General features: G+C 39.7%; 1 protein-coding gene across 10 annotated transcripts in view; it reads right to left on the reverse strand.

The window, feature by feature from the left end:
* Positions 1–27,560, reverse strand: part of OXR1 (oxidation resistance 1) — a 262,270-nt gene that overhangs the window by 119,728 nt on the left and 114,982 nt on the right. For 7 of the 10 annotated variants that reach the window (XM_074553451.1, XM_074553479.1, XM_074553460.1 and 4 more), the window contains one exon: positions 10,233–10,429. In XM_074553451.1, the coding sequence (XP_074409552.1) occupies positions 10,233–10,429 (197 nt within the window). Of the gene's footprint in view, positions 1–10,232; positions 10,430–17,679; positions 17,846–27,560 lie in introns of all 10 variants that reach the window. The other 3 variants (XM_074553434.1, XM_026792312.2, XM_026792338.2) reach the window with 2 other exon arrangements.

The following is a 27,560-nucleotide window of genomic DNA, read 5'->3' on the forward strand; positions in this document are numbered from 1 at the left end:
TCACCTAATTCCATACCCAAGTGGTCACACAGGTTCCTAAATAAATGTATGGCAAAAGTGCCTGAGAAACTGCAAGTCAACAACCTTTAGAACAGGTCATACTTGTCACATTTCCTCTGGCAGAGGAAACAGTCTGTCATTTTATCTTCTACAAATTAAAAGAACAAAAGAATCTCTCAAGCATATTAATTAATGAGATTCATTGGAAACATAGCAGGCTGCTGCCACTATTTAGTTTTCATGAACGTATCTGGCCAATTAGTATCTAAATTTATAAAAAGCATTTTTGTACATGTTGAATATTTTATGCTTGTAAAGTCTTTGCATACTGCTATGTGCATACTAATGCTCTGTAATTGTGGGATGTTCAACAATACAATAACTCCATGATAAAATCTAACTGTTTTTCTTGGTTCAAGATAAAAATCAGGGTTTAGTGACAACACTCAGTTCCCATAATGTTTTTGAGGGAAAGAAGCAAAACAACAAGCCACTGTGTTAAAATACAAAAGGACCTTCGCAGCAAGCTGTTCTGGGGGTGATCCTAGCTCAGAAGACCTGTCTCCTGAAAATCACATCTGACTCTTATTTATCTAGCAAAATCTTTATCTAGCAATATTTATCAAGCAACATCTAGCAAAATAATATGACAAATAATCAGAAAACATGAATATAGGAAAGGGTAAAAATCTGTTTAAAAGGAAGAAATAAAATGACTGAAGCTCAGTGCAGGGTTCAAGGTATTGGATAACCCCTCATGTTAAGGACCCAGAAATATTAGGTAATGGGTCTGTTCTGGCACAGTATAAATGGCTTGAATTAGATCTTTGAATTGGATCATTCCCACAGGAAAACAACCTCCTTGAACAGGAGGGAGATGGTCCCACCCCATCATCTCAGGTGGTGGAGACTGAGGTGGGTCATGCCTCAGGATCAGGGTCCCTGCACAGATGGATTTGATCACTTTACTCCATACTGACTTTGGTTTCTGTGTAGTTATTCTACAATGAATAAGTCGAGATTTTGATCTTAGATTTCATGCTCAGATATATGCAGTATGCAAGGAAACTCAATGGCCTCATTCACCATCTCAGTGTTAGCTTCTAAGGGTCAGGAAGTCACTCTGCAAACAGGTCACCAGCAGTATTTGTGGTTTGATCCTTTCCATAATATCTTTTTCTACCCCCACACCCCTCATCTCAGAAGGGCTTTTTATGAATTTAAAGAAAGTTTAAGGAAACAAGAAACATATGAGGACATTTGACAACATCAATAAAGTTGAGTTTCTGATTAATGCCCCAAAATCATAGCTTTCATGATATATATATACAGAGAACTGAAACAATCACTAAATCAGAAATATCACACTCCCCTTGGACCAAGAGCCAAGGTATTTTAAGACCTTTTAAACATTCCTTTTTGTTTTTCTGAGAGTGGAGAATCAGAAAAATTCAGCTACCTTAAACTTTATTTTAACTATAAAATACAACAAATTTTTATAATCAATTTTAGTAAATGTATAGCTATATAGAATTATTGAGCTGTCTGAAAAATTACACTTGATTTCAGAATGAATAAAATATAAATAATCACAACAGGTGCCTTGGTGTGCTAACATTCCCTGTACTCCTGTACTTATGGAAGGTGGAGTTGTTGGGTCTTAAAAGCAGCACAACCTCTTTGTACATTCTCTTGCACTGGGGAAAAAAAATGTTTTTCCTTACATTAAGCCTAAATCTCTTATATTTCAATCTCTAGGCTGGCTGTGTGCCATTGTCCTGCCTTGCACCACAGCAAAGAGCAGACTACAGATATCTATCTCATTGGCAGCCTCCTTGCAGACAGCGACAGGCTGCTGTAAGGTGCCCCTCAATGTGTCCCTTCTCCAGCTCCCTCAGCTGTTCCTCACAAGGCCCCTGATGGCCTTGGTGACTGCTGTCTTTAGAGTTTTTTCCAGCCATGAAGGATTCCAACCACCTGGCCACAGAGCCCCAACATGGACACAGGGCTGCTCTGGAAGGTGATGACCATTACAAGTGAAGCTGAACAGCCTATGGAACAGCCCTGGAAAATCCCTCTGGCCCTTTTTGAAAAGGGGTCTAGCATTTGCCTTTTCCAAGACATCATGGGCCTCCCATGATCTCCATAACCTTTCAACAATGAGAACCTCACAGTGACCTCAGCAGTTCCTTCAGCATCCTTACTATGTATTCCAATGGGTCTCATCACCTCCTGTGGATCAAGATTTTTCTCAGAATCACTGACTTAGACCTTTTCCACTACCAGTAATAATTGTTCTCTCAGAACTATGTCTCCAGATTCAAAAGCCTCAGTCTTATCTGCCTCTGCTACCACTGAATCACCCAATTATTTCAGCACTGAATCAGTATTTTCCTCTGTTCTTGCACTGCTAGGAGGAAGGCTTTGCTATTTCTCAGTACTCAAAAGACTGGTGCTCAAGGCACACTATGTTAGAAATCAGGTCCTTTTTTCTCTGTCATTTTTCTCTTCTACAGACAGCTCCAATGAGAGGACTGAGGATGATGCAACCTCTTGGAGCTGAGAGCTTATGGGTCAGATCAGGTTTTGTTTTTTCTTCCCCTGGAGATTCAAACTTTAGTATCCCAAGAGTACACATGATTAGCTGATCTTGCAAGCTGGGTAGCTTGTCTGCAGAACTATAAAGGATTTCATCTTTATCCTGACGTAAAGCAAGAGAATTAGAAAATCCTGAAATATTTCTTGCCCAAAATGACTCAGCAGATGATATGATAGCATTCTATATGATTAAAACCAAAACCAGATGCTAAGAAAAGGGAAATACTGAAATGAAAGGACATTAATGAGCATCACTTTTCTGGTGGATGCTGTCTCTATAGCTCAGAACTAATTTAAATTCAAAGGATATGCAGAGTATCTGTAAAGGACAAAAGAAGAATACAACATTAAAAACTGGCTTGTAATGGCTCCAAGTTTGAAATACTAAAAAAGAGAAAAACAAAGACATGAATAAATGCTTGCTTGCCCATCCAGAGTAGCTATGTGATCTGAATCACTAATAAAAATCTTCAGAAAGGTTGAATGAGTAAGGATTTTGCATAGTTACTGTTGCTATGAGAGATACTTTCCATATTATCCACACATTCCACAAATTATTTCCCTTTCCTTATCACTCACAAACAGGTAATGAGGGGCTAGGAAAATAGCCTCCTCCTCCTCTAAAAGTTTCTGAAAACATATTTGAAAGAAGGCAGTCAGAATGATGCTTTTCGAAAAGTACTGAATGTTCAATAAAGAAATTATAAGTGGAGCGAATGGGACAAAGTCAAACTCTGCAAACATGTCCAAGCAGCATCTCGATGCTCTGAGGCAGAGCTGGAAGCTCCATCTCCCACCTGTCCTCTAAAAGTGGGAAGATGAAGCTGAAATTTACAGCACCTACTGCATCAAACTCCACCATTTATCTAACAGCTAATACACCTATGTATGTTATGTACTTTGCTGGTTTCAGCAACAAACAACCAAAGTAATTTGGGAGCCACTACAAAAAAGAACCTCATTCAATTACGCAGAAGAGTAGAAGCAAATATATTCAATGGCCAAATGACAAGAATGTTATTTGGAAAGAAAGTGAAGTATTCTTTGCAGGAAAACCTCTCTACAGTAAAAACACCAAATATCAGATAATGTCTTCTAAAAAGAATTCTATCTTTCCAGAGTATCCCAAATAACATCTTGCAGAGCAGGAAGAGGTTTGCACACTGAAAACAATAGTACAACAAGCCACAATGTCTGTCTTTCAAACAAATTTTATGCTTATTTTAGAGGAGAATGTAAAAGGCAACCTCCTAACTCTGTTTTTAAACAGTGACTTGATAGTGGGTAGTCCCATGAGGTAAACTCCATAAAACTCTCAGCTTGATTGTAAATAAGGTTGTATTTTCAGGTGGATCAATGTTGTCCTTTTCCAGTTTTGAGTCCAGTAGCAGATTCACTGTAATGTCTGACTAGCTCTGTCACAGCAACCTCAATAGCTCCAGCAGGGTGAGAGATCTCTGAGATATGAAATCACCACTTGAACTGATATTAATGCCACACATTAATTTTATATTGGCAGATTCTGTGATGCTACATAAATTTAGTAACAAATGTGTATGAATTCACATTTAAACAGATATTCCTGACATATTTTAAAGTAATATTTTTATGGAAGCAAACTGGAATGTATGCAAACAGCAAGAAAATTAATCTACTGCATATCTAAACAAAATTATATTTATTTATGTTTCTAAATCATTGCAACAGTCATAGCTTAAACAGACTCACTGGAAAGCATATATCCCAAAGGTTAGGTATAATTGTATCTACTGAGTAGTAGCTGATCACTTTTCATTTAGTTCTTCCTTTCATAACAGGAAGAATGGATTTATTAATCACTTGAAAGATACATTATGTTTTAGGTTTCCCCATAAAATAATTTCTAATATAGTCTCACTTTATAAATACTGTTTTATACAGCTTTGTGCATTACTAATAATTCTTGTAACCAGTTACAACTTATATTTCTATTCATTAAATTCTTTGGAATATCCATCTTCTTTTCACAACAATACATTTAGAAGTACCGAATTATTAGAAGTGACTTGGGGGTGCTGGTTGACAAGGGACTCAACATGTCCCAGCAATGTGCACTGGCAGCCCCAAAAGCCAAATGTGTCCTGGGCCTCATCACAAGCAGTGTGGCCAGAAGGTCCAGAAAGGTGCTTCTGTCACTACTCCACTCTCTGAGACCCCTCCTTGAGTGCTGCTTCCAGCTCTGGGACCTGCTGGAGCGAATCCAAAGGAGAGACACCAAAATGATCACAGGGCTGGAGCACTTCTCCTGTGGAGACAAGCTGGGAGAGTTGGGGTTGTTCAGCCTGGACAAGAAACGGCTCCAGGGAAATCTTACAGCAACTTCCCAGTACCTACAAGAAGGGAGCGTCCAAGAAGGATGGAGAGGGACTTCTGGCATGGGCATGAAGCGACAGGACAAGGCTTTAAACTAAAAGAGGCTTAGTTTAGATACTACAGAGAATTCTTTACTGTGAGGGTGGTGAGGCATTGGCACAGATTACCCCAGAGTAAGTGTGGACATCCCATCCCTGGAAGTACTCAAGGCCAGGCTGGATGGGGCTTTAGAAACCTGGTCTAGTGCTAAGGTGTCTCTGCCTATGGTAAAGGAATTGGAACTGGATGAACTTTAAGGTCTTTTCGACTCAAACCATTCTGTGATTCAAAACTAATCCCTAGAAAAACTAATCCCAGCTAAATTTGAAGCAACTACTCACTGAAACTTTGTCGCTTACAAACAAGATTAGGAATTCGCATAAACATCAGTCTTTTCCCAGTTATCACTTTGGCATTAGCTACTAGACAATTGTTTTGGAAACTTAGTCAATTAATATGTATTTATTCAGATTTGCTTATCCCAAAAGCTTAATTTCTCTTCCACACTGATTTTATATTAGTTAATTCAGAGTACTAATGTGGCAAGGTTCAGCTAGCAGAAAATATTTTCTCTTTTAAGAATTCTACTGGCCTCATTTGCAAGAGAGAATGAAGGAGAAAAGGGCTTCTTTCTTTTTTTTCTCTTTTTTTTTTTTTACAAGTAGAATATGAAATTAACTTTTTTTAAAAAATGGACCATTGTAGGGAAAGGAACTTTGGCAATTAGTATTTCCCAAGTGTCCCTATGCTGTTATGTACATATACATACTTAGGCATTCTGTCTAAACTACTAAGTGTGTGTAGTTGTAGCAGCAACACCTTCCACTGATGACAGAGATTGTGCCAACAAAAGATGTCTCCTGAGACAGTTGATGGTTGTTCTAAATGAAATGAGCTGTGCTAGCAAGAGCCTGATCAGCAACACTTGCATTGAGGCTTTTATTAGAAGATACAACGAAAAAAAAGAAGCAAACCAAAAAAACCTGCATTCCTTATCTCCCCACCAATACTGCACTATAACATTTTTTAGTATGAATTTCTGCCCTTTTTCATAATTTCTTTTGCCTGAGCAGAAAAATATTTTTATATAACCTTCTTATTTTTAAATCATGTATTTACTCTATGTCAGTGCTGCAGTTTTATTTTAATGGCAGAGAGAACAAAAGAAGGCCTTTTATATCTACAAAACCAGGGTTATTAGGTAGGCAGTCCACTGGCTATGTCCTCTTAGAGGTATCCAAGCACAATACACCAGGCTTGCCCAGCTGAGTATACACCTCAAATGCATGTCTCTATAGGCTGACATTTACTACTTCATTCACCTTTATAAATTGCTAAAAGCATATCCTGGGGCATCATGCTGTGAAGAATAGTCCCACTACCCTTCAGCTGGGTCCTACAAGTAACACAGCTGAGATGCAGCCACCTACAAATGGCTGTAGCTCTTTAGTTGGACAGGGCATTAAGCTGATACAGCCTGCTTTGAATTCAGATTACCCATATCATTCTCCATTGTTTAGTATTCCAGCCCCTTTTTCAGAGTGCTAAAGACCCAGGCACCTTCTTTTTCTCTTCTGAGGGAGTTGCTGAACAAAAAGCACTTCAGAAATAAGTGGCCTGGATTTTTAAGTGCTCGAAGCATCTAAAAAGTCTAATTTTAGGTTTTTATTTTTAAGGGTCTTGGGTGCTGTTTCTAGAGTTCTCCAAAAGACTTCATCCAACCCACCATACAGACTGTTTTTCCTACACTCATCTTATTAATCTAGAGGTTCCCACTCAATTTCTTCACACCAGTTCAGCACTGGAGGTGCTGGAGCCTTCCTGCCTGCTGAGCCTGCCATATGGAAGAGCTATTTATCCCCCTCACTGACTCTCCATTTTTTATTTCATTCCAACCAAGCATACAACTTGTTCCCCATTGCCTACTCCTATCAGTTCTTCTCTTTCTTACCTACTTTTCCCCCCACTTTTAAAAAGTGCAACTAGACTCACTAAGTTTGGAAAGCACCTGAAGTGTAGTCCGTGGGAAAGATGAAATGCAAAATAAGTAACTTGTTTATAGCTATCTAAAGTAGAAGCAGTGCTGATGAAATTTTAAAATCTCTTGGAATTACCAGACATTCCTTCCTCATTGCTCAATCAGTTTTGGAAGGTCTGGGTAAATCTGTGTGCACATAAGGTGCCACAATCAAAAAATTAAAAATATTCTGATGCTAGAGAGCCTTTAGAAACCCAACTCTCAGACAATTGCCTGTGCCTACTCACAGTAGCTGCAAGCATACACAAGCTGCTACAATATGTGTGCAAGGTAAATGCTCACATCTCTGATCTGTAAACAGAGTCTGATTTATAGAAAGATCTCTGAAGTGCTTTCTGCATAGCCAAATCAAAAAACCCACATATTTTTAAAATAGCTTTGATTTTTTTAATACTTCCCATGAATTGATGAAGTAAAACTGGTTACACATCTTACACATAATCATATGTTGCATGGCTACTGAATGAAATGGACAGATATTAACAAATCCAGTTAGGCCCCGAAATAAGTTTTAGTTTAATGGGCAATGTGATGCTGACAGTTCCATTTTAAAGCACAAACTGTCTATATGCACAAGTCTAAACATAGATGTGATACTTTTTTATGTATTTGAACTCAGTTGTCACATCTATAAAGTACCTTACACATCATGATAATTACTTAAAATAAATTCTTAAAGAGCAAGAGAGCAACACAAAACACATTTGGCACTTGTTAGCTCAAGCTCAGTTACTCACTGCCATAAACACTGTCATTTGCCAATTTTTTCTGAGGTTAAAGTAACAGAATACTAATTTTAAAACAAAAGAAAAAAGTCAGCTGAGAGCATTACTTTTCTAACATATTTTCTCAGTCCATTTATTGGATCTTGAACACAGGTTGTTTTTAGTAGAACAACATGAAAACAAGGGCAAAACAAGGTAAACCTCTGTGTAATTGTATTAAGTTGGCCACAGATGTAGTGTGCTTGTTTATGCTATATAACAGCCAATCTTACACAAAACATCACAGGAATCTGAGGGGTTTTTCTATTTTAGAGTAAGGGTCTGTTACAGGTGTGTCAGTAAATTCATCCTCAGAAAGTAACAAATTTGATTATATTTTAAATATCAGAAGTTATTTTTGAGACAAGTGACAGAAAATTTATTTTAGGTCAAGAGGGTGATATAGGTCATAAATTAACATATCCTCTATGAAGACAATTATTCTTTCAGGTACCAAGGGCATAGACTCAATATTGGAGCAACTCAGTCAGTGCAGTAAACATGTTCATCTGGTGTACTGTGCTGTCCAAGATTAAACCATTCATTTTCACAGTCATCAGGAACATGTGCCATCAAACATTTGAGAAGATACAGAGCAGCTCTTGTCTCTTTAATTTGCCTGTCAGCAAAAGTCAGACATAATGCACTATGCAGTTATACTGGCTCTAGCAACTTAATCTTCGTGATTTAGACAAGTCTCACAGACAAGGTTGTGTGCATAAGAACAGAAAACCAGCACCTCTCCCATCCTGGGTCAGTCCAGATGGCTCTGGACTCTCCCAATACTCTGTACAAGGATAACAGAAAATGATATTTGGAAAAAACATGCAAGTTTGGCCACTTTCTGTGGTCTGTTCCCCTCATACTTCCCTAGGGTCTGCAACTGTTGTTCACTAATGTCAGCATCTGTTTATGGGCAAGCTGCCCACAACTGCTGTTGTCTGTGGACACACTGTCCATGTTCCAGCATGATAGGCAGAGAGGCAGTGGAGCATCCACCCCTGGAGACAGTCAAAGCTCAGCAAGACAAAGCCTTGGCTGTTCTGTCTGGTGCTGGCTGAGGTCCTGCTTTAAACAGGACACAAGACTATACAACCTTCAGAGGCCTTTTCCAGTCAACAAGTCTGTCAAAAAAGTGCTGCACAATATCCAAAGAAATTATTCAAATGTACAAACAACATTCTGTTACTTCAGCACAGAGGTTACATCCTGAGCAACCATGGCTCAGAGCCTGTGATCATTCAAAGCACATATAGATTGGAGTTCATAATATAAAGATTGTATAAAGAGTCCCAAAAAAAATTTCAGTGAGTCAAATTGAACCACAGAGAAAAATTTTCGGGCATCACAAAATGCAAACACATACAGTCACTCACCACTTAAAATAAAGATTTCATTATTAAAATGGGTAGATTGCTAATGCAGTTTCCTTCTTTAAAAGCAACATAACTTACAATGACAGCCAGTTTCAAGGGATCAGACATAACACAGTGAAAGATGTCTAAGGAAACATATTTTTCTTGATCTTTTAGACAAGTGAAAGACATGCAAATAGTTCCCTTGGAGCAGAAGAAACAATCACATTATACTGCAATAATTCAACAGTTCACAAACTATTGCCAAGCAACAGGATGAGAGGCAATGGGCAGAAATTGATGCATGGGAAGTTCCACCTGAATATGAGAAAGAACTTTTTTTCTGTGCAGGTGACCATGCACTAGAACAGGCTGCCCAGAGAGGTTGAGCATTCTCCCTCACTGGAGATATTCAAGAGCCATGTGGACAAAATCTTGTGCCTTGTGCTCTGGGATGAGCCTGCTTTAGCAGGGAGATCAGACCAGATGACCCACTGTGGTCCTTTCCAACTTTGCCAAGAGGAGTCAAGCATAATCTCAAAATTATTTGTGGGGAAGCAGGCTGCAAAACATGTTCTGGGGTGCCTAAGATGGCTTTAAAGAGTCATGCAAATGCTGACATTCCAGATGAAAATCCAGAAAACCAAAATATTCAGGGAAAGATACCAATAGCCCACAAAAAAAAATTTCACACTCAGTATGCCTCTTCCCTCTCCAAACTGGAAATCCTTCCTAATCAGGAACATTCTAAACAACCTCTGCTGAAATTCCAGTGCAATTCACTGTAAGAATTACATTTTTCCTGAAGCATCCCTTTCAAAATTGCTTTTACGCCTTCTTCAATACTTCTTATGGGAAAAAAAAAAAAAAAAAAAGGAGCAGGAAAGAGTTCAGGTAAATAAAGCATGTTAATTCTTTGGAGCAATTTGATGTCAGCATTAAGATATGACAACTTATTGCTCACTGTGAGCATTTGTAAACTTAGAGGCCAGCTGCTGTTAAGCAAAAGAAACAAACCACAAATGAAGGAACAGCCCCTGCTTTGGTACAAAGCACATTTGATTTTTCCTGTGGAAGGAAACTCACCAATGGTGTAGTATCTCTTCAAGTCACTCCTCCGCGGGTTGCGCCTCTGGCTGTTGGTGCTGCTCTCCTGCTCCTCCTCGGGAGCTGCTGTCTGCGGGGCAGGGGAAGGTCTGCTGGGCTGAGAGGTCTGAGCTTCTGCTGCCACTGGGTTGCATCCTGGCCCACTAATATCCACCGACTGCGACTTTTTCTTTAATCTAAAGGCAATTTAAAACACTGAAGTATTACTAATCATCATTCTATACCTAGATTATGTGTAGAATAACAGTGATATTCTACTGTTCATTGTACAATAATTCATGCATGTCACAGCCAAACAGGGAACAGCAGTGATAAATTAGGCCTTGCATCAGTTTCCCCTTTCAGGTTCTGCTAAATCAGTTACAGCACATCCATCTCCCATGTAGCTCCAAATAGTAAGCTGCCCTCAGATCAGCCTGCAGAGCTGCTTGAAGGATCAGTTCCTAATCTATTTCCAAGCCGAGCTTCCCACCATTACCCTGTTATTAAGTTGCTTGGCTTAAGTTTCCACAGATGAGGGGAGTACAAAGAAATTAAATAATTTGCACAAAGCCACAGAAAGCCTTGAGAGAAAAGAATTTATGTATCATCTTCTGAATCCAGTTGTAGCTCTACAACTGCATTTTCCATTCTGCAATATTTTCAACGCATTTTTTCTCAAGCATCCCACTAAAGTCAGGTATCATTTTGGCACTGCAATAACAATCAACAAAGAAAAAGAAATTCCCTTATCTGCAGAAGAAATTAGTGTTCAGGTCATTACTGGCAGAGAGGTATTGTATGGATTATTAACCACTATTCTCTGGCCCCAATTATCAAACTAGTTTTTTACCTCTCTAGTTGCACACACATCCAGACATAACAATTTGTGCCCTTCACAATTTGTGCACAAATATATTCTGAGACATTGTTAAAATCCTTTTGAAAGTGGAGGCAAATGACATTTTCACTCTCAACTCCTCTTCAGATCTAGGCATTTTATCAAAGTTCTGAGGGAAAGACTTCACTAACTCTCAAACCCCACTCTGGAGTGGGGTGAGTACACCCCTGTCACTGATTCACTATAGTTCTGATATCTCCACTATCTCTAGTATCATAAAATAGAGGTTACTATGCTGCTAAAGTTATTGAATAGAGACAAATGACCTGTTACAATGGAGTTCACAGCATACACATTGGTTTTTGTCAATACGTTTCTTAAATTAGGTCTCTATAAATATATATAGCTGACTACATTATTTGATCCTGGAAATAAAAGAGGTTTATGACATTGCAGTGAGGTATTGATTTGAGAGGAAGGGCTCATAACAATGTCGAAATTTCAAAGCGAGTGAAGTAAAATGATAAAGTTCTGCTATGCTAGAGGATAATTTTATTAGGCTAACGATTCAATGCTAAGTATCTCCCTCTTAACTCTGCACTTCCTTATTTTTCAAACATTTTCTCCAGCTATTGGCTGCAATTGAACAGCATAGACTACTCTACTAGTATGGAATCTGCTAGTTTAAGATATTAACTGATTAAATATTGTAATAATAATAACAACTGCTCTAAATAGGTTGGAAAATACACAGGTCATGATCAGCCTCTGGAAGTTATGTTAATGTATCAAGATGTATGTAGAATATTATGAATTACACTATGAGGGCAAAATAACTATACTCATACAGAGTATTGCTTAGTCCAGAGAAAGGACTAGAAGTTAGAAAATTGGCAGTTAGAAATTTACTTCTCTATGTCATTCAATCTTCACTAGAACCTTTTTCTGGACTAATTCAGAGTGTCTTGCATTTGAAATAGCGGTTCTCAGCTCCAATTGCTCCACGTAAACAGTTTGGGTTGACAGGGACATTTATCACTCCTACATATAAGAAAGGCTGTAATGCATCATCTAGACGAATATCTCCAACGAGTCCATCAATGGATATCTTTCCAGCCTCCAGCAGATTCTAGTTTATGGGTTTTCTGAATTAGACACTGCACCATTGGATTTATATTTCTTGGTTTTCCTTAATTACTCCAGAACTCATTGAAAGTTCTGAGGTAGGCAGTATCCAGCCTTGATGGTTTCTGGTTTAACTCTGCACTGCGTTCAGGCAGCAACACCAGTAGCTTATTTTAATGACTTCTAAGAGTGACATTTTGAGAAACAATGAACAACTACTGCTCCACATAAACCAGCTGCTGACATTGCTCTTGCTGTTCAAAGAGCCCTAGAGATATGGGATAAAACTATCACTGTGATAAAACTATCCTTAATTGAAGGGCCTTGGTCAGTGGACCCACATATGGAGTCAGTGGAGACACAGCTTGGGATAAACTAACAGCACTATAAGCACAGATACATATAAAATCAAGAATGGGCAGGGAATCTTCTGAGTAAACATTGTGTGAGAAGAAAAGAAAGCTCTTTTGCTTGAAATGATGTTCCTGAAATTGAGACCTTGTTTTTAACACTTCCAGCTTTAAGCCTACGGCTGGTCAAATATACTTACCTAAAATGAAGGCTGGAATATTTCATTGAATTATTAACAGTGAAGCGCTGTTCTATCATAATGTTATTCTGCTATATTGTTGAATATACCATCTCTCAGGTGGTATAAAAGTCTTTGTAGTTCCTTACCACTAGAAACCTTTGAAGATTTAAAGATGACTTCTGAGAAGAGAATTACTACTTTTTAAGAAGCAATGCTCTACCTCAGACCACAGATTTCACTGTGATTGCAGGGTACTGCTTCTGTGTTGTGCAAAATAGCTGTGGGCAAAGAGGCTGCAAAGTGTTCAGCACTTCTCCATAATCCTGAGGCCTCCAGATCAATAAGGGTACATATGTCCTGCATTATGCAAGTCCATGTTCTGCCCCAAAGGAAGACAGCAGGTGAGTGGAAATAAATGTTACAAATTGAAAAATACTGTTATGATTTATACTTTCAGCTGTGTTATGAACACATTCTTCATCACCAAGGCTGTCTGAAGGACAGTCCAATTAATAAAGCTGTCTGGAGGTAGCTAATAAAATAGCTTGCTGCACTGTGGGGAACACCAGATTGTTATTACAAATACACTGTCTATTCTTCTACTATCACATAAGAATAAAGGGATAATACCTGTCATCTGCACAGTAAAATTTTCACATGGCCTTTTTAAAGTGACTTATGATTAAAAAATGACTTGGTTGAAATGCCTGTAGCAAATTAATGTCAAAAAATTATCTATTCTTGCAACTGAGAATAATTTAAAAGTAAGACTTCCAAAGAAATAAGTACCAAAATTAACAAAGCAGGAGCATGACAGCCAAGCAAGTGCATGTAATATTGTCGAACTGTTCTTGAGAGACCATGGTGACAGGGCTTTTGCTGGCAGGAAAGACACAGGGTCTGAATTAATCCAGACTGCAATAACAGGGTCAGCTGAGCAGGACACAGGTTCAAGCAAGGACACAATTTTATGGCAATGACTTGACAAAAACAAGCAGTTTACTCTAATGCATCTTCCTTCAGCCCTCCTTAATTGTATATTGATACAGCCATGGCTAGCAAATAGTTTGAAAAAACACTTTGAAAAAACACTGTATCTTCAGTAGACCACATGTCTTGAAAGTAAGTCCGAGTTCTGTATGCATTTTGGAGCCAAGAGAATGAATACTACATAAGCCTGACCCCTCTCCAACATCCTGCTCTATTACGAGCTTTGTGTTGCACTAGGTTGGGTTTTCTGCTGGTTTTTTATATATATATCACAGCTGCACAGTTGGGCTGAAATTATTTATTCCTTGTCAGAAAGAAATCTGAACATGAAGTGTCTTGGGATCAAAGTCCTCATTCTTCTTTTGTTTCAGGCTGCCTGCTTGTAGAAAAATAAATAAAAGGTATAAGAAATTCTGTGGCAAAACTTTTTTGTCTTTTATTCTATGTATTTTGTAGCAGCCTTCACCTAACTTTTCAACAATGGACAACACAAGTCTTTCCATATTGCCCGGTGTGACAAAAAATGCTGCTGCTGGAGCCTCCCAGCTGACAGCCAGATAATGATGGCTGCAAAGACAGAGCTGCACTGGTGGGGCTGGGAAATGCCTGTCTGACAGCAAGGACAGAGCCCTAACTTGACTGAGATCTGAAGTAGAAGGGGCAAAACTTTCCTTTTCTGCAACTATGCTTAAACCATAAGAACTCCAGGGGAGAGAAAACCATGCAACAAAACTAAGAAAATCTGCAGCCTTTGGGACATGTGGAACCCTGAACTGGTTACTGCTGCTTCTGGCTACAGGCAGCTTCTGTGAATTTTGGTTGTGCTCCCCTTGGGATGTTAGAAAAGCTAGGAACATGTTAGGCATGTTCCTAGCAAAAGTGGCTCGTTCAGAGTAGAAACTAACATGGAATAACTGTGAAGGACCAGCTGTTGACAAGTAATGAAGACAATACATCCTAGGGCCAAAGCTGGGGTTACTCAGCTGCTGGTGACCAGGTCTGTGCTTGCTTGGAACACAGCTGAGCAGCACCTTGGTTTGGCACAATCCTGTTCAAACACACCCTTGATGCACCTGTTTGTGTAGTTCAATTGCACTATTGCTAATAAGCCATTAAACTCCCATTTTCTCCATCTCTATCTCACTATGTTTTCTTTTTCCTAGGACATAACGCTGCTCATCCCAGTAACCCCAGCTGTTGAAAACCTTCTATGCAGCCTTGGTACCTCTAATCTACTGAACAGAGGCACAAATTCCAAATCTACCTCTCAGCACCCTCTGGTTACTAATCACTGTGGGTTTGCTCATTCAGCTAATCCAGGAGGAATGTGCATCTCCAAGCTGTGTGAGATGACATCCCTGTAGGTAGATACACTGACTAGCTGTTGAACTTGCACTTTATTTCTCTGTCCTTCCTCTGCATACAACTGCAAGGTTTTCTACTGCATCTTAGGAACCACCTGACAGATGTTTTTACCTCCTCTTGCCCAGCTGGCATCCTGAGCTCCCCAGCAGCACTTCCCAGGAATGGGTCACTTTGAACAGTTTCTTACCAGTTCCCTCAAAAAAAAAAAATCATCGGGTGCTTGGTATGCCATACATATAGGCCTCCATACATATAGGACATCCTGGGGCCAGTGAATTACCCAGAAACTCTGCTTTAGAATTTATGAGCATTAGGATTTCATTCCTGGCATTCACTATCACAAACCTATTCCATTCCTAACAAAATCCATGCATTTTTTAAAATATTGCAATGTCAAACTGCATTTTTTGTAAAGCAGGATGACAAAAAACAATAAGGCACTATTTTCTAAAGAGATCTTGAAAGCACCTAAAACCTTAATGGCTAGTAGTCCAGACTGAAAAAAAGGGAAAAAAAAAAAAAAAAGAAGAAACCATTTACAGTGGAAACAAACAGCCAAAAGAAGCATCTCAGGATCGGGGAATCTGTACAATTAAGTCTTTGTGAATTTCTAAGAAAAAATCCCTTGCTGCAAGAAAGATTTGGAGGAAAGCCTAGCTCATTCTTATCTACCAAGTACAAAAATCCCCTCTCTGTGCCCCTTGTGACTATTGCAGAGATTTTACTACACAGTTAATAGGAGAAGCAAAACCTTTCATTAGAAAAGTGATGTTCACTCTTCAGAGAAGCATTTAGGAATTTTGACTGCTCAGAAGAGCTGGTTATGAATTTGATTTCTTTGTAGCAAGAAATGTGATTCAAACTGATGTCGACGGCAAGGTTTTATCTGATTTTGAAAAACAACAAAACAGGCAAACTTCTGTTTTAAACCAATACTACAAAGGCTTCACAACTTAAACACAGGAGAGGCCTAACCCCCTGGTGTCTGCACAGAGAGCCCCCAAGTTATTTTATTCTCCTGTGGACACACTGGTTGTACCCCAGAGACAGGACAGAGATCTGCACTTGGTTGGGGCATTCTTTGGCAATTCAGAGGGGTCAAGCAAAAGCCTTGAGGTCTGCAGTGAGGCTCCACTTGCCACACTTCCGCCTGCCTGCAGCACGGGGCAATGCCATGGAGGGCTGCTAGAAAATCTTTTGCTTAATGCTCTTGAGTATGACCTGGCTATGGCTCTGGCCATCCCCTCCCAAAAGGAAGATAGCAGAATTAAACTGGCACAGAAGAAAACACCTGTGATGATGATGAGTTTGTTCCTCATGGCGCAAGGTGAAACAGACTGTGGGAAGGAATTACCAGAAGGGAAGCACCCCATCAGCACTCAGAAAGGGGGAGGCAAATGGTTTTACACCAATGGAACTTGCAGTAGAACCAAAGGAAGACAAGCAACACGTTTGGAGCAAACACAGCTAAGTACTTCTTTGAATGGTGTATATATAATTGCATGACAGAAATAATTGTACAGACCAGGAGTATCACTTGGTACAGAAAAGAACAGACCAGGAGTATCACTTGGTACAGAAAAGAAAGACACAAGTCAGGCAGAAAGCATCCATTAGAGGCTATGAAGCATGCAGGTACTTCAGCAAACAATTTCCCTGGGCCAGGGATTGCTGGAAGGTGGAGGTTTTTCACAGGGAAAGAGCCACTCAGTGCATGCTCCATCTTTTATATTATCACTAATTATCCACTACCAAGTACTGCAGGCAACCGAGTGCAACAAACTTGCAATTCAAATCCAAATTGGCCATTATGAATTGCAGAGGAGAAGAAACCAAACACCGCAAAGCAAACTAGAATTTAGGACGGCGCTAAATCAATGTCTCACAGTAAACAAACAAAAACCTGCAGAAAAGCCCTTCAGCCTGTTCCTCAATGTGTGATCATGCAGCAGGGCTTTCAGAAAATGCAAGCAGCATATGAGATCATTTGGCGGCGCAGAGCAAACACAACGTGATCTTCACATGGGTGGCGATGGGAAAGGATTAGGAATGAATTCACACCTACTCAGCCCACAAAGCAATTCAAAGTGGCAGGTATGTATTAACAACGTAACACTGAGCCCAGCTTCAGCAAAGAAAGCATTGCAGGCATGAGACCTATGTGAAAAAAGAGGCATTTCAATATCGTATTTTGCTTTATACTCAGCATTATATATTTGAACAAGTAGAGAAAGCATACAAAACATCCTTTTTTTCCTTTATACACATTACTAAAAATTACCATGCAAAGACACGGCAATTGTTAATTGTCAGAGTACCAGAAAGCAAACCAAAACCACCTATTTTTGTGGCCACAGCACATGCAGGAAAATTGCCACCATCCCTCACTCTATAACAAAGGACAATATCGAACTAGAAGTTTTGACCAGGCTTCAGGGAGAAGATGAATAGTATCTAAATAATTGAAAAACAGCTTTTTTACTGTGTGGAACAGGCAACCCACACCCTTTTAACAAGATTTATAGACAAAGTTGGAGCCTCATGGGTTTCAAGGGCACATCACAGAACAAAGAGTTACAAAAATAAACACAAACCTTGTGATTATTCCTGGGAGCATGACAGCACTGCTACAGGTAAACCCTTGGAGGATCATTTACAGAAGACATAAAGATTGGTGGCTGCCAGGTTAGATCCATGAACTCCAAGCGGGAGAATCCAGAATCCACTTGTGGTTCAAGTGTGACAAGGCATTCTCACTGCCTGGGAGAGAAGCGTTAGTGAGTCCGCGCGCAAACGAGTCAGAGCGCTCTCCACACCACACATGGGCCTGGAGATGTACATCCAGGAGGATGAGGCATGGCAGGAGCAGGGAGAGAGGTGATGATGATGATGATGATGGAGAGGAAAATGGCAGCAATCACACTAAATACATAATTCAACTCCAATAGTCATAGCATATACGATTCATTCTTCTTTTCCTGCCTAAGCCTGTGCAAGGATTAACAGCTCAAGAACATATGGCTTCCCCATGGCTGCATAATATTGTACAGCTGCTTTACATGGTGGAAATAATATGCCCTGCTACTAAGGTTTGTGTTTTGTCAGGGATGAGAATTTCTTGATCTTTCAGAATTTTGAGAAGGTGGGTTGCAAGGCTGTACTATTTGCTGACAGATATCTTGATTCTGGACATGTTTTAGAAGAGATGTGTAAAGTAAATTACTATTTTGAATCGCACTATTTTGTTAATAGCTGCTATACTGTTATTTAAATAACTCCCACTAGTTCCATTTTCACAAAAGCTCTTCCAGTGCATTATGCAAATCTACTTCAGTACAATTTTCATGGGTCTTGATATTTCCAGCTCTGTCATATTCAGCCCAGAAAAATTTTGCATAATGGTTTAAAAGTGATAATGATTTCTATTTCATTCCTGTTTCTCTATTAATGCGGCAGGATTGTTTCTATTGCAGCTTTATTTACAAAGATGGATTCAGACTGTCCAGACTATTTTAAGGTTGTATCTCTAAGTCTTTACTTCACCTGGTTAGAAGTTTCTGAAATTGCTTTATTATAGGCTGTGCAACCAGCACCCAGATCCTATTCCCCTGAAAATTACTGTGAGATTGTCACACATACTGTACTGTGGAGGATCACATTCTACACTACCATCTTCCCTCCCATACACTGAATTTAGAATTTTCAAGGTATCCAGTGGTCTGGGAGCTCCATGGTATTCTCCTAGACATACAGAATACCTTGCTTACAGTGAAGTCATACAAACTCATAATATTTTTCCATGTAATTAACTTTGTCATAGTATCAATTATTTTCTGTGTTAGCTGCAGGTAATTTATACATCAACAAAGCTGTTTTATCCACGCACTTTAATGCAGGCAATTGCATTTACATTTCTAATTCCAGCCCTATGCTTGACTGTTTTCTGAGTTGTTTACAAGTCAGCTGCAATATCCCTGGGCACTTAATGTTCCCAAGATTGCTGTGCTATATGCAGTCATAACATGCATACATTTATGTAGTCAAATTTGGAGGCAAAAGGGCCTTTTAACTTCTCAAAGAGATGGCAGAGCAGGTTGAAAGTTACAATGCTCTAACAGTACCACAGATTTGTGTGTTCTATTCTACCATCTCAACAAATAATCATCAGCACAGCAGGCAACCACAGCTCAGGTTCAAATAACAGACTGTGGATATGTTTGTCACAAGATATGGTAATGCAAATCTGCACATTTTTCTGCCTTGCCCAGTAAATCATACAGCTTGAAACAACTTTAGGACCTCATTTGAAATATAAAACTAATTTATATGTCATTATTATCTCTATTCCATGAGATATAAATGGGATGAGACATTCTGATCTCACCACTAAAAATTCAGTGAGGTATAAAGGCATTCTGTGAAAGGGGAATTGATAATCCACCATCAGTGATTGAGATCCAGCCAGCAACATCTGAGCCCAGGCAGATACAACAGCCCTGAGGCTGCAGTGCCTCCAGTCAAGTGGGGACCTTTTGGTCTGGCCTTCCTCCTGCAGCTGGGCATCCTGTGCTGCTTCCTGATGCCTCTGCCTTGTCACAGGGAGCTGCTTGGCAGCTGAACACCAGCCCTGGGGCCAGAGGTGCAGCAAGCCAGAGAGCCCTTGGTGAGGGCATCAAGACACGCTGCAGAGTGTGAGCACCATGCTCTGTGAGCTGCCAACAGATCACAGGGCTCAGGAGGGGACTCAGACCGGGGCAGCAAAAGCACGAATCTCACAAGAAATCATCCAAACTCTCCTCATGCTCCTTTCCAAATGGAACAACTTCTTCCTCGAGCCACAAGATTTACCCTTGTGCTGAGGCTCAAGTGCCCTTTGGGCAAAGTCTCTATGAGGAGGTTAAAACATCTAGAATTTCTCCTTGCTAGGAACACAAACTGGTTCTGAGTGTTCTGCAGGATATAACTATATCAGGTAGATCTCTGTGGAGACACCTAACTTGTCAATGGCAAGTTAAAGACGAGGCAAAATGAGAAATCTTTAATCATCATTGCCAAAGCAGAATTGAATTTTTGCCTTCCAACTTATGTATAATTCAAGTATTTTAAATAACAAGTATAATTTTGGTATTTTAGTGAAACATGCAGAAAACATATAGACAGTATAAAAGGAGCATTATATGCTTGGCTTTTTTGAATATTTGATCTATATACCACATCCTTCATTGAAAAGATGTTAATTTAAACTCTGTTTACCTGAGGGAGTTTCACCACATACTGGTCACACAGGTTTTATAAATTTTTATCTCGTTCTTTTTGCACTTCTTATTCATAAATCAGGTTAGCTTATACTAGATGGGAAATAAAGGTCTTCAAATATACAGGAATATTTTATAATTAAGACAAAATTATCCTTCTGTCTGCCTTCTGTCAGGAGACCCTCCTGCTCTAAGTACTGAACTCTGATTAAGTCCATCCAGTTTTCTCTTTTCACCCAGGGTCTTCAACATGGCCAAGCAGGTTCTGGCACTCCCACCAGGGCTCCCAGGATGGCCCAGAGGGCTGAGTGGGGATGCCAGCCCACACTCTGCTCTTTCAGACACTACAGCTGCACAGGAGCTGAGATCCAGAGCCCTGGTAAGGGCCCTCCAGACACAAATAGAAAACGGGAAGTCTGTTAATGGCACCTTTTGAGAAAATGCTATCTTGGGCATATAAGTTTTCATTTCTTGTCATCCTAAGAAGTAAGAAATGCCCCTTCATAAGATGACTAATAACAGGCTGTACTGAGAATCTATATATAAAGGAGAAACATACTTCAGAACAGATACGTGGTGAAATACTGCTTATTTAAAAACAAATGGAGAACCCACACAACTATTTTGTTTCTCAGTTCTGTGCAAGTAGGAGGAACATTTTCAACAACTTTTTTCTTTAGTATAAAGGTTGTAAAGGTATTTCTTTATGTTTTTACCCTCCAGGCACAGCCCACAATGATGATAATACACCCCCCTTGGCTGCAGAGGGACTGTGCAGCAGGGGAAGCTCTGCTGCACCAAGCAGCAGAAGCCACAGGAGACACAGAAGCTGCAGGAGTGGGAGCCAGGGCATGAGCATCCCCAAGAGAGAGTGAATTGGCTCAAGCAGGCATAGACATGTGCTTGCATTACATGTGCAATGTTCAAAGCATATCACTGGCTGCCAGAAGCCACTGAAGATACAGCTAGAAGATTTCCACTGATTTAAAATACCCATCTTCAATAAAAATGCTATGATTCGTTTGGATTTTTTCCATTTAGTGGAAATAAGGCACTTCTAGACTAAAGAAAATGTTGTCACCACCAGATCTCCTGCTGGGAGGCTGTGTCTGTGCACAGTGCCAGGGCTGTGGGCTGCTGGAGGTGACACAGGTGTCCCTCTTCCCTGAACTTCAAGCAGGCAGGGTGGACTTTCCACTTACATCTGTCACAGAAAAAATAAATATGTCCTCCAGTACTTACACGGTTCAGATTTATATAAACATGTAAGATTCTTTAAAAGGTGTATATTTTCTAAAATCTACTTTTAAAAAATATTTAAGCACACCAGGAGACATTTTTCAGGCTTTTCCTGAAAAAAAAAATCTATACCTTGTTTCTATACCACTTTTAATAGTTTAGCATTAGGAAAGGACATTGCCTAAGAAAGGAAGGTACTCTCGTATTTTACAAGTTATCAAGTTCATTTTATTATCTACAGACCAAAGGCTTCATTTTTAATTTTTGTGTTTAATAAACCCAACTTGACATAATGTACAGCAGTTATCAAGTTTGTCAGCATTTTTGCAGAAGCTGGACTTTCTTCTGACAAATGTTGCCAGTCAAATTAAAATAGAGAGCAGCATGATGAAGTGTGTTACTGCTCAGACTTTAATAAACCAGTTGTGTAATCCTGAGTCTCTCCCAGCTTCCTGACAGGGCTACTGATTCCATGGCATCCTTGTGTCCCTGCCTGATGCTGAGGCCACCAGCAAGGTGGCTCAGCTGTCTCCATCCTGGGAAGGAGGTGACCATCAATGCACCCCATGGCTTATCGAGAGATACCACCCAACCTTTTTCTACAGATGTGACATAAATCTCCAGCTGTCAATTTTAATGTCAACAGCAAAAAGATAGATCTGACTTGCAGGAGGTGAAGGTACCTGGGCTCTTCTCAGCATCCCACTCTGGCAGAACTCTATTTCTTGAACCAGTGTGGAGGCAGGTCACAGCTTGCCAAAGACCACTCGCCTCAGTAGAAACATGCACATGCTGAAGTTCAAGAGCAGACAGCTTGCCTCCTTCTGTGGAGTTATCTACCAACTCACTATACCATAAAAACACTTAAATATTAAAATACTGATTTTATGTTGTAGAGGATTTAGAAGCCTTGTAAGAAATGGCATTAATAAACATGAAGTAGTTTATGCTGCTCTTGCCTGAGAGGCAAGAATGTGCCCAGGATGATACAAGCCTGTTCAGATCCTTGCCTTAAGGCACTGATCTTGGAAAGCAAAACATTTCAGTGCAGCACCAAAGAAAAATGATCCCTCTCAGCTTTTCCCTTACTATTTTCAGGACACATCTTGTATCTGTGTTCCTGTGCTTCAATGAGCTCCCCTGGTCAGCAGTGTTTGAGCTGCTGTGTCTTCAGTAACAGCAGTCTCTGTCCAGGAGCATGGGGAGGATTATTGGGACCACAGCGTCTGGGCATGCACGCTGCAATAAGCACAACTATTTTATTCTTTCTTTCCTTTACAGAGGAGCTGCTTGACATTTAGAAGCAGTTACCACCACAGTCTTGGTGGATTGAGAAGGAAGGAACATGCTCCTAGCAAGAAGTGGAGACACCCAGAAGGGCAGTGTCACCCTGCAGTGACATTGCGACAGGTTTAAATGAGGTGACCAAGCTTCATCCACAGACTGGGGATCTCAACCTTTCAGCTGCAGGTGGGGGACCCACTGGGGCAAAGAAAGGAAGAAGAGGAAGGAAGAGGATGACAATCAGCACTCCAGGCAGTACCTCTGCCTCTGTAGAGGCAGCAATGGCTGCTGCCCAGGCTGCAGCTATGTGTGCTGGGAAGGGCCTCACCACCACTCATGCCTCTTCCCTTTGCAGTGGGACTCACAGGCAGCACATTCTGAGATTCAAGAGGACAGTCTAAAGCCATAATTTAGTTTCATACTGAAATAAAGACATGTCCTCTCCAGCAGATATGGATGACCTTTGCCTTGAACCACCATTTAGATTTATGCCCGTGACAAGCAACAAACTTTTCCTATTTTTTTTCTGCTCACAATGATACAGAATAGAGTTGGACAAACATAGAAACAAGAGATTGTATAACACAGCTGCCCTGCAGTGTTTTTTATTTTAATTTTCAAATCAATAAGTCCAGACAGCAGAATAAGCACTGCAGCTACACCCACTGCCAGACACTGGCAATCCATAGGTACAGTAAATTATATTAATGAAAGAAGAATCCAATCAAAAAGCACTAAACTGAGGTTTATCAAAGCACAGTGAAGGTTTTTTTCCCTAGTCCAGAACAAAGAACACCTCAAGGCTAGTGCCTGGCTGACATTGCCAGGTTAAGATCCCCATGATCAAACATAAACCTCAATGGATAGATGAACAGAGAAATACAGGAGATGAGGAGTTAGTGCCTAACAGTGTGAAAAAAGAAGCCAAGGAGATATTTAAACAGTTTCAAAGGATCAAAACCAGAGCCCAGAAGATAAATGAGGCCGCAGTATGTTAAATGAGGCAAGTGAGTTTGTAAACATTTGTGTATTTAGCTTCCTAACTAGAGCTCAGCTCCAAGGCAGAAGTGTTAAACAACCACCTGATCAGAATTTGTAAGGAAACAGCATACAAGCTAAAACATGGAAGCTGCATTTAGATGCATGCAATAAAACTGTCAAGATTTTAGAAGTCCTGTTAGATAAATCAGATGCTTTTTGTCTAAATGTGAATCAGTAAATCACATTTCCTTTTCAGGAACTATTGGCAGGATTTTAAGATGTATTTAACTAATCTCACAATGTGTGGTTGTTTTCCTTGGTTAATCTTCCATGAAAAGGAGCTATTAGGAAATCAAAATATTATGGCTAAGCCTTGCTAATTGCTCTTAGGTACAGAAAGGTAAAAGCTCTTTCACCTCACATGTGAAAAATGTGAGAAATAATTTATATTCTTAAATATAACACAACAGAAAATAAAAATAAGAGACCAGAATCCATTCCCTTCATGCTTTTCAATAGCCTTCTGTATATATACAGAATTCATTCAGGTAAGTAAATTTGTACCCCCAGTAAATTTGGGGGTAACTTCTGACCACATTAGTGGTAGAACATATCTATTAAAATCTTTACACAAAACTCAAGGGAATAGAAAAGGGAAAAGGCAGTAGGATTGCTCACTCCTGCCCATCCAGTCTGGATGGAGGTGCTGTTTGGTACCTGCCCTCGCTGAGCACATCCTGCTCCTGCCTGCTGTACTGGATGCATGGCTCAGCTCCAGCTGCATGTTCCAGGCAGGGTCCTCTCCCTGAAACCCTGCCAGCATAAATACTCCAGCCTCACTGCTTCAGCACAGACCTCCAGTGTTTCAGGAAGTCAAGACTTTCTCTTTCAGAATAATTTAGGCACAAAACCCCTAACTTTCCAACAAAGGCAAAACCCAGACGCAGTCAAGCTTTGGATTGGGAAGTTCTTATATTTCCCAAAGTTTGTCTAAAATACTAATTCCCTCTAGAAAAATGCCTGGTTTTGGTAAACTAACTCCAGAACTAACAGACTCGGTCTGGCTGTAAGATTAATGTCAGGTTTGTATTTTATAGAAATATTTTAAAGCAACCACAAAGATTCATCTGGAGATACCTAAAATCAGACAGAAATCCAGTCCAGTGTCTTTCTTAGTAGTGATCATTACAGTGACCTCCTGCTGATCCAGTCCCACAGCTTTTCCAAGATAATTGGGTGCCCAGAAGATATATATTTAGAACATTGTTGTACTCATAATTTATGTGAACAAAATACAGAGTCCCTTGACCTTCCATTACATTTATTCTGCAGTATATGCTGCAGGGGAAAAAAAGGCTCAGTAAATCACTAAAATGCAAACATTCTGAGAATATAAAGCTTTTAATGTTAGTATGGTAGAAATTAGTAATTTCCTTCTATAAAATGACAGGTAACAAACAGGGGAGAAAGGGTAGATACAGTATGTTATGTATGGGAACTGACATCTTCATCTGTGCTGCAGCTACTGCATTTCATCTTTACAGAGTGCTGAAAAATCAAGAAGTTATATAACTTAGTGAAAAGCTGATAGGGCCAGTTGCATTTGAAATCCTACTCTGTGAAAATCAATTGCAAGATGTGAAAGAAAAAAACCTCATCAGGAACCAAAATCTCCATCCCATAATATATCTGTATATATGTACACTTTAGAAATAAAAAAGAGCAATAAAACTTTGAAGAAAAAGGGAGTGTGGGAGGGAAGTAGAAGAACAGGCAGAGTAGAGAAGGAACAGAATAATCACAGATCATTTCAAGACACGGTCATGAGGAAGAAAAAAGACAATTTATTTTGATGGCACCCTTCTGATTCTGCTTATGCTAAATAGTAAATAGGTAACACAGTAGCAATTTACAACATGGAATTTTATTGGAATAAGAAAGCTAAACAATCCTTGCATACATAAAAAAGCATATGCTTTCCTAACCTAGCAACACAAGAGTCCTACTTGGATCAGTCTTTACTTTTGTAAGGGAAGATGGACCCATCAAAAGGATTTAAAGCTAACTGTGATTGGAAGCAGATCAGGAAAAGTCAACTGACCTAATTTATTTTCCAGATGTCTCAGCAAAAAAACCCCAAAACCAAAAGAGACAATGATACTGACTCAGGAACCATAAAATAATCTCCACAATCCACAAAAATTGATTTCTTAATATTCACGACGATCACTCTGACTTTTCATGCATACAAACATGGGTCACTATGAAAATAAAAGATCTGGTAATTCTCATTTGATTCAATATAAAAGTGAAGTGAACTTTCAGAGAAGGAAAGCAAAAGAAGACATTTTCTGTGAAAGGGGTGTAAGGGATGAAAAGGAGTCCATTCAAAATACACCCAAAGCACATTAAAAGAGAATTCACTGAATGAGTGCCAAATTAGAATCATGTTCCTGTTCATCCAGCAAGCAGCTACTGAAGATGTCCCCCACACCAAGGTGTGCACATTTTTTGGCACAGAACTACATCTGGTTCTAGTCCTGGGAGCAAAGGTGAGAGCTGCACAAGCACGTGGAGACAAAAGGCACCACTGCCCATTCTCAGCACAGGAAAACCTTGCACTGAGGAGAATGCCAAGAGTTAAAACTCCGGCTTGCTCATCAAGATCAGCAAACTACAAGCATTTTGATGAGCTGGTCTGTTATAAAATCAATGCTGACTCTTGAGCACAGCAAGCTGGCACAAACACAAACCTGCCCTACCTGCATAATGCTTCCTACAGGAAACAAGCAGTCAATTTTACCAATAAACTTTGCGTGATAAGGACAGATGCTAGCTGAACCTGGCATCTGCTAAACTTGATTTCACAAGAACACTCTTCCCTCCCAGAATTATATTTAGTATCTTTTAGAAGCATAAACACAAAGAAATGTTCACTGCATTTTGTTCAACCATTTCAGGTCTTCCCCCTACTCAAATGGCAGCAGCAGAATTTTAATGACTGGGGAAATGCAGCAGGGCTGTAAGACAATATTGTACTGCAGCAAATCAGTGCTTCTGTAGGTTTCCTTCACTGTAACTCTGATCTCCTAAATCTGCTACAGCACCAGTACATATTTCTGTAAAATGCAGCTCCTAACAGAGATTATGTAGGGAAAAAAAGGGGCTTGACAACTTCTTAATCAAGTTCTACACTTATAATACCTAGGAAAAAGCCTAACCAAAAGCTCAAAAGCAGAATTCCCAAATAGTTCCCAGTGCCACCTGATATGATTTTTTTCTTTACTTACTTCTTTTTACCCCAAATGCCTTTGCATTTTAAAGTACCCATACGTTCACTGTACCTTTCTGCCAAACTGCCTTCCATGAAGCAATTAAATGTATAATTGAGATCTTCAAGTCATTACAAAGCAAATTCAGTGACTTTTGGAATGATTTCCAGGGAGTGAGATGACACAAATCAATTTTATGCCAAGACACACTTTTGCATGCATGCATGCATTCAATATGTATCACACAACCCCTCATAAGCCTGAGGGGCTGTTTCTCCCACAAAGAATACTTCCAAGGTTTTCAGGGAAGGCATTTTCAAAGCTTAACGATAAAGTTCTCTACTGTAAATGACCTCATCAGTCAAATATTAAGATTTTAAACTTTTTACTGGTGGTAGGTATTTGAGGCTAGATTTGTAGATTTGGATGTTGGTCCAAAGAAAA

This window comes from Zonotrichia albicollis, chromosome 1, assembly GCF_047830755.1.
Source record: "Zonotrichia albicollis isolate bZonAlb1 chromosome 1, bZonAlb1.hap1, whole genome shotgun sequence".
NCBI lineage: Eukaryota > Metazoa > Chordata > Aves > Passeriformes > Passerellidae > Zonotrichia > Zonotrichia albicollis.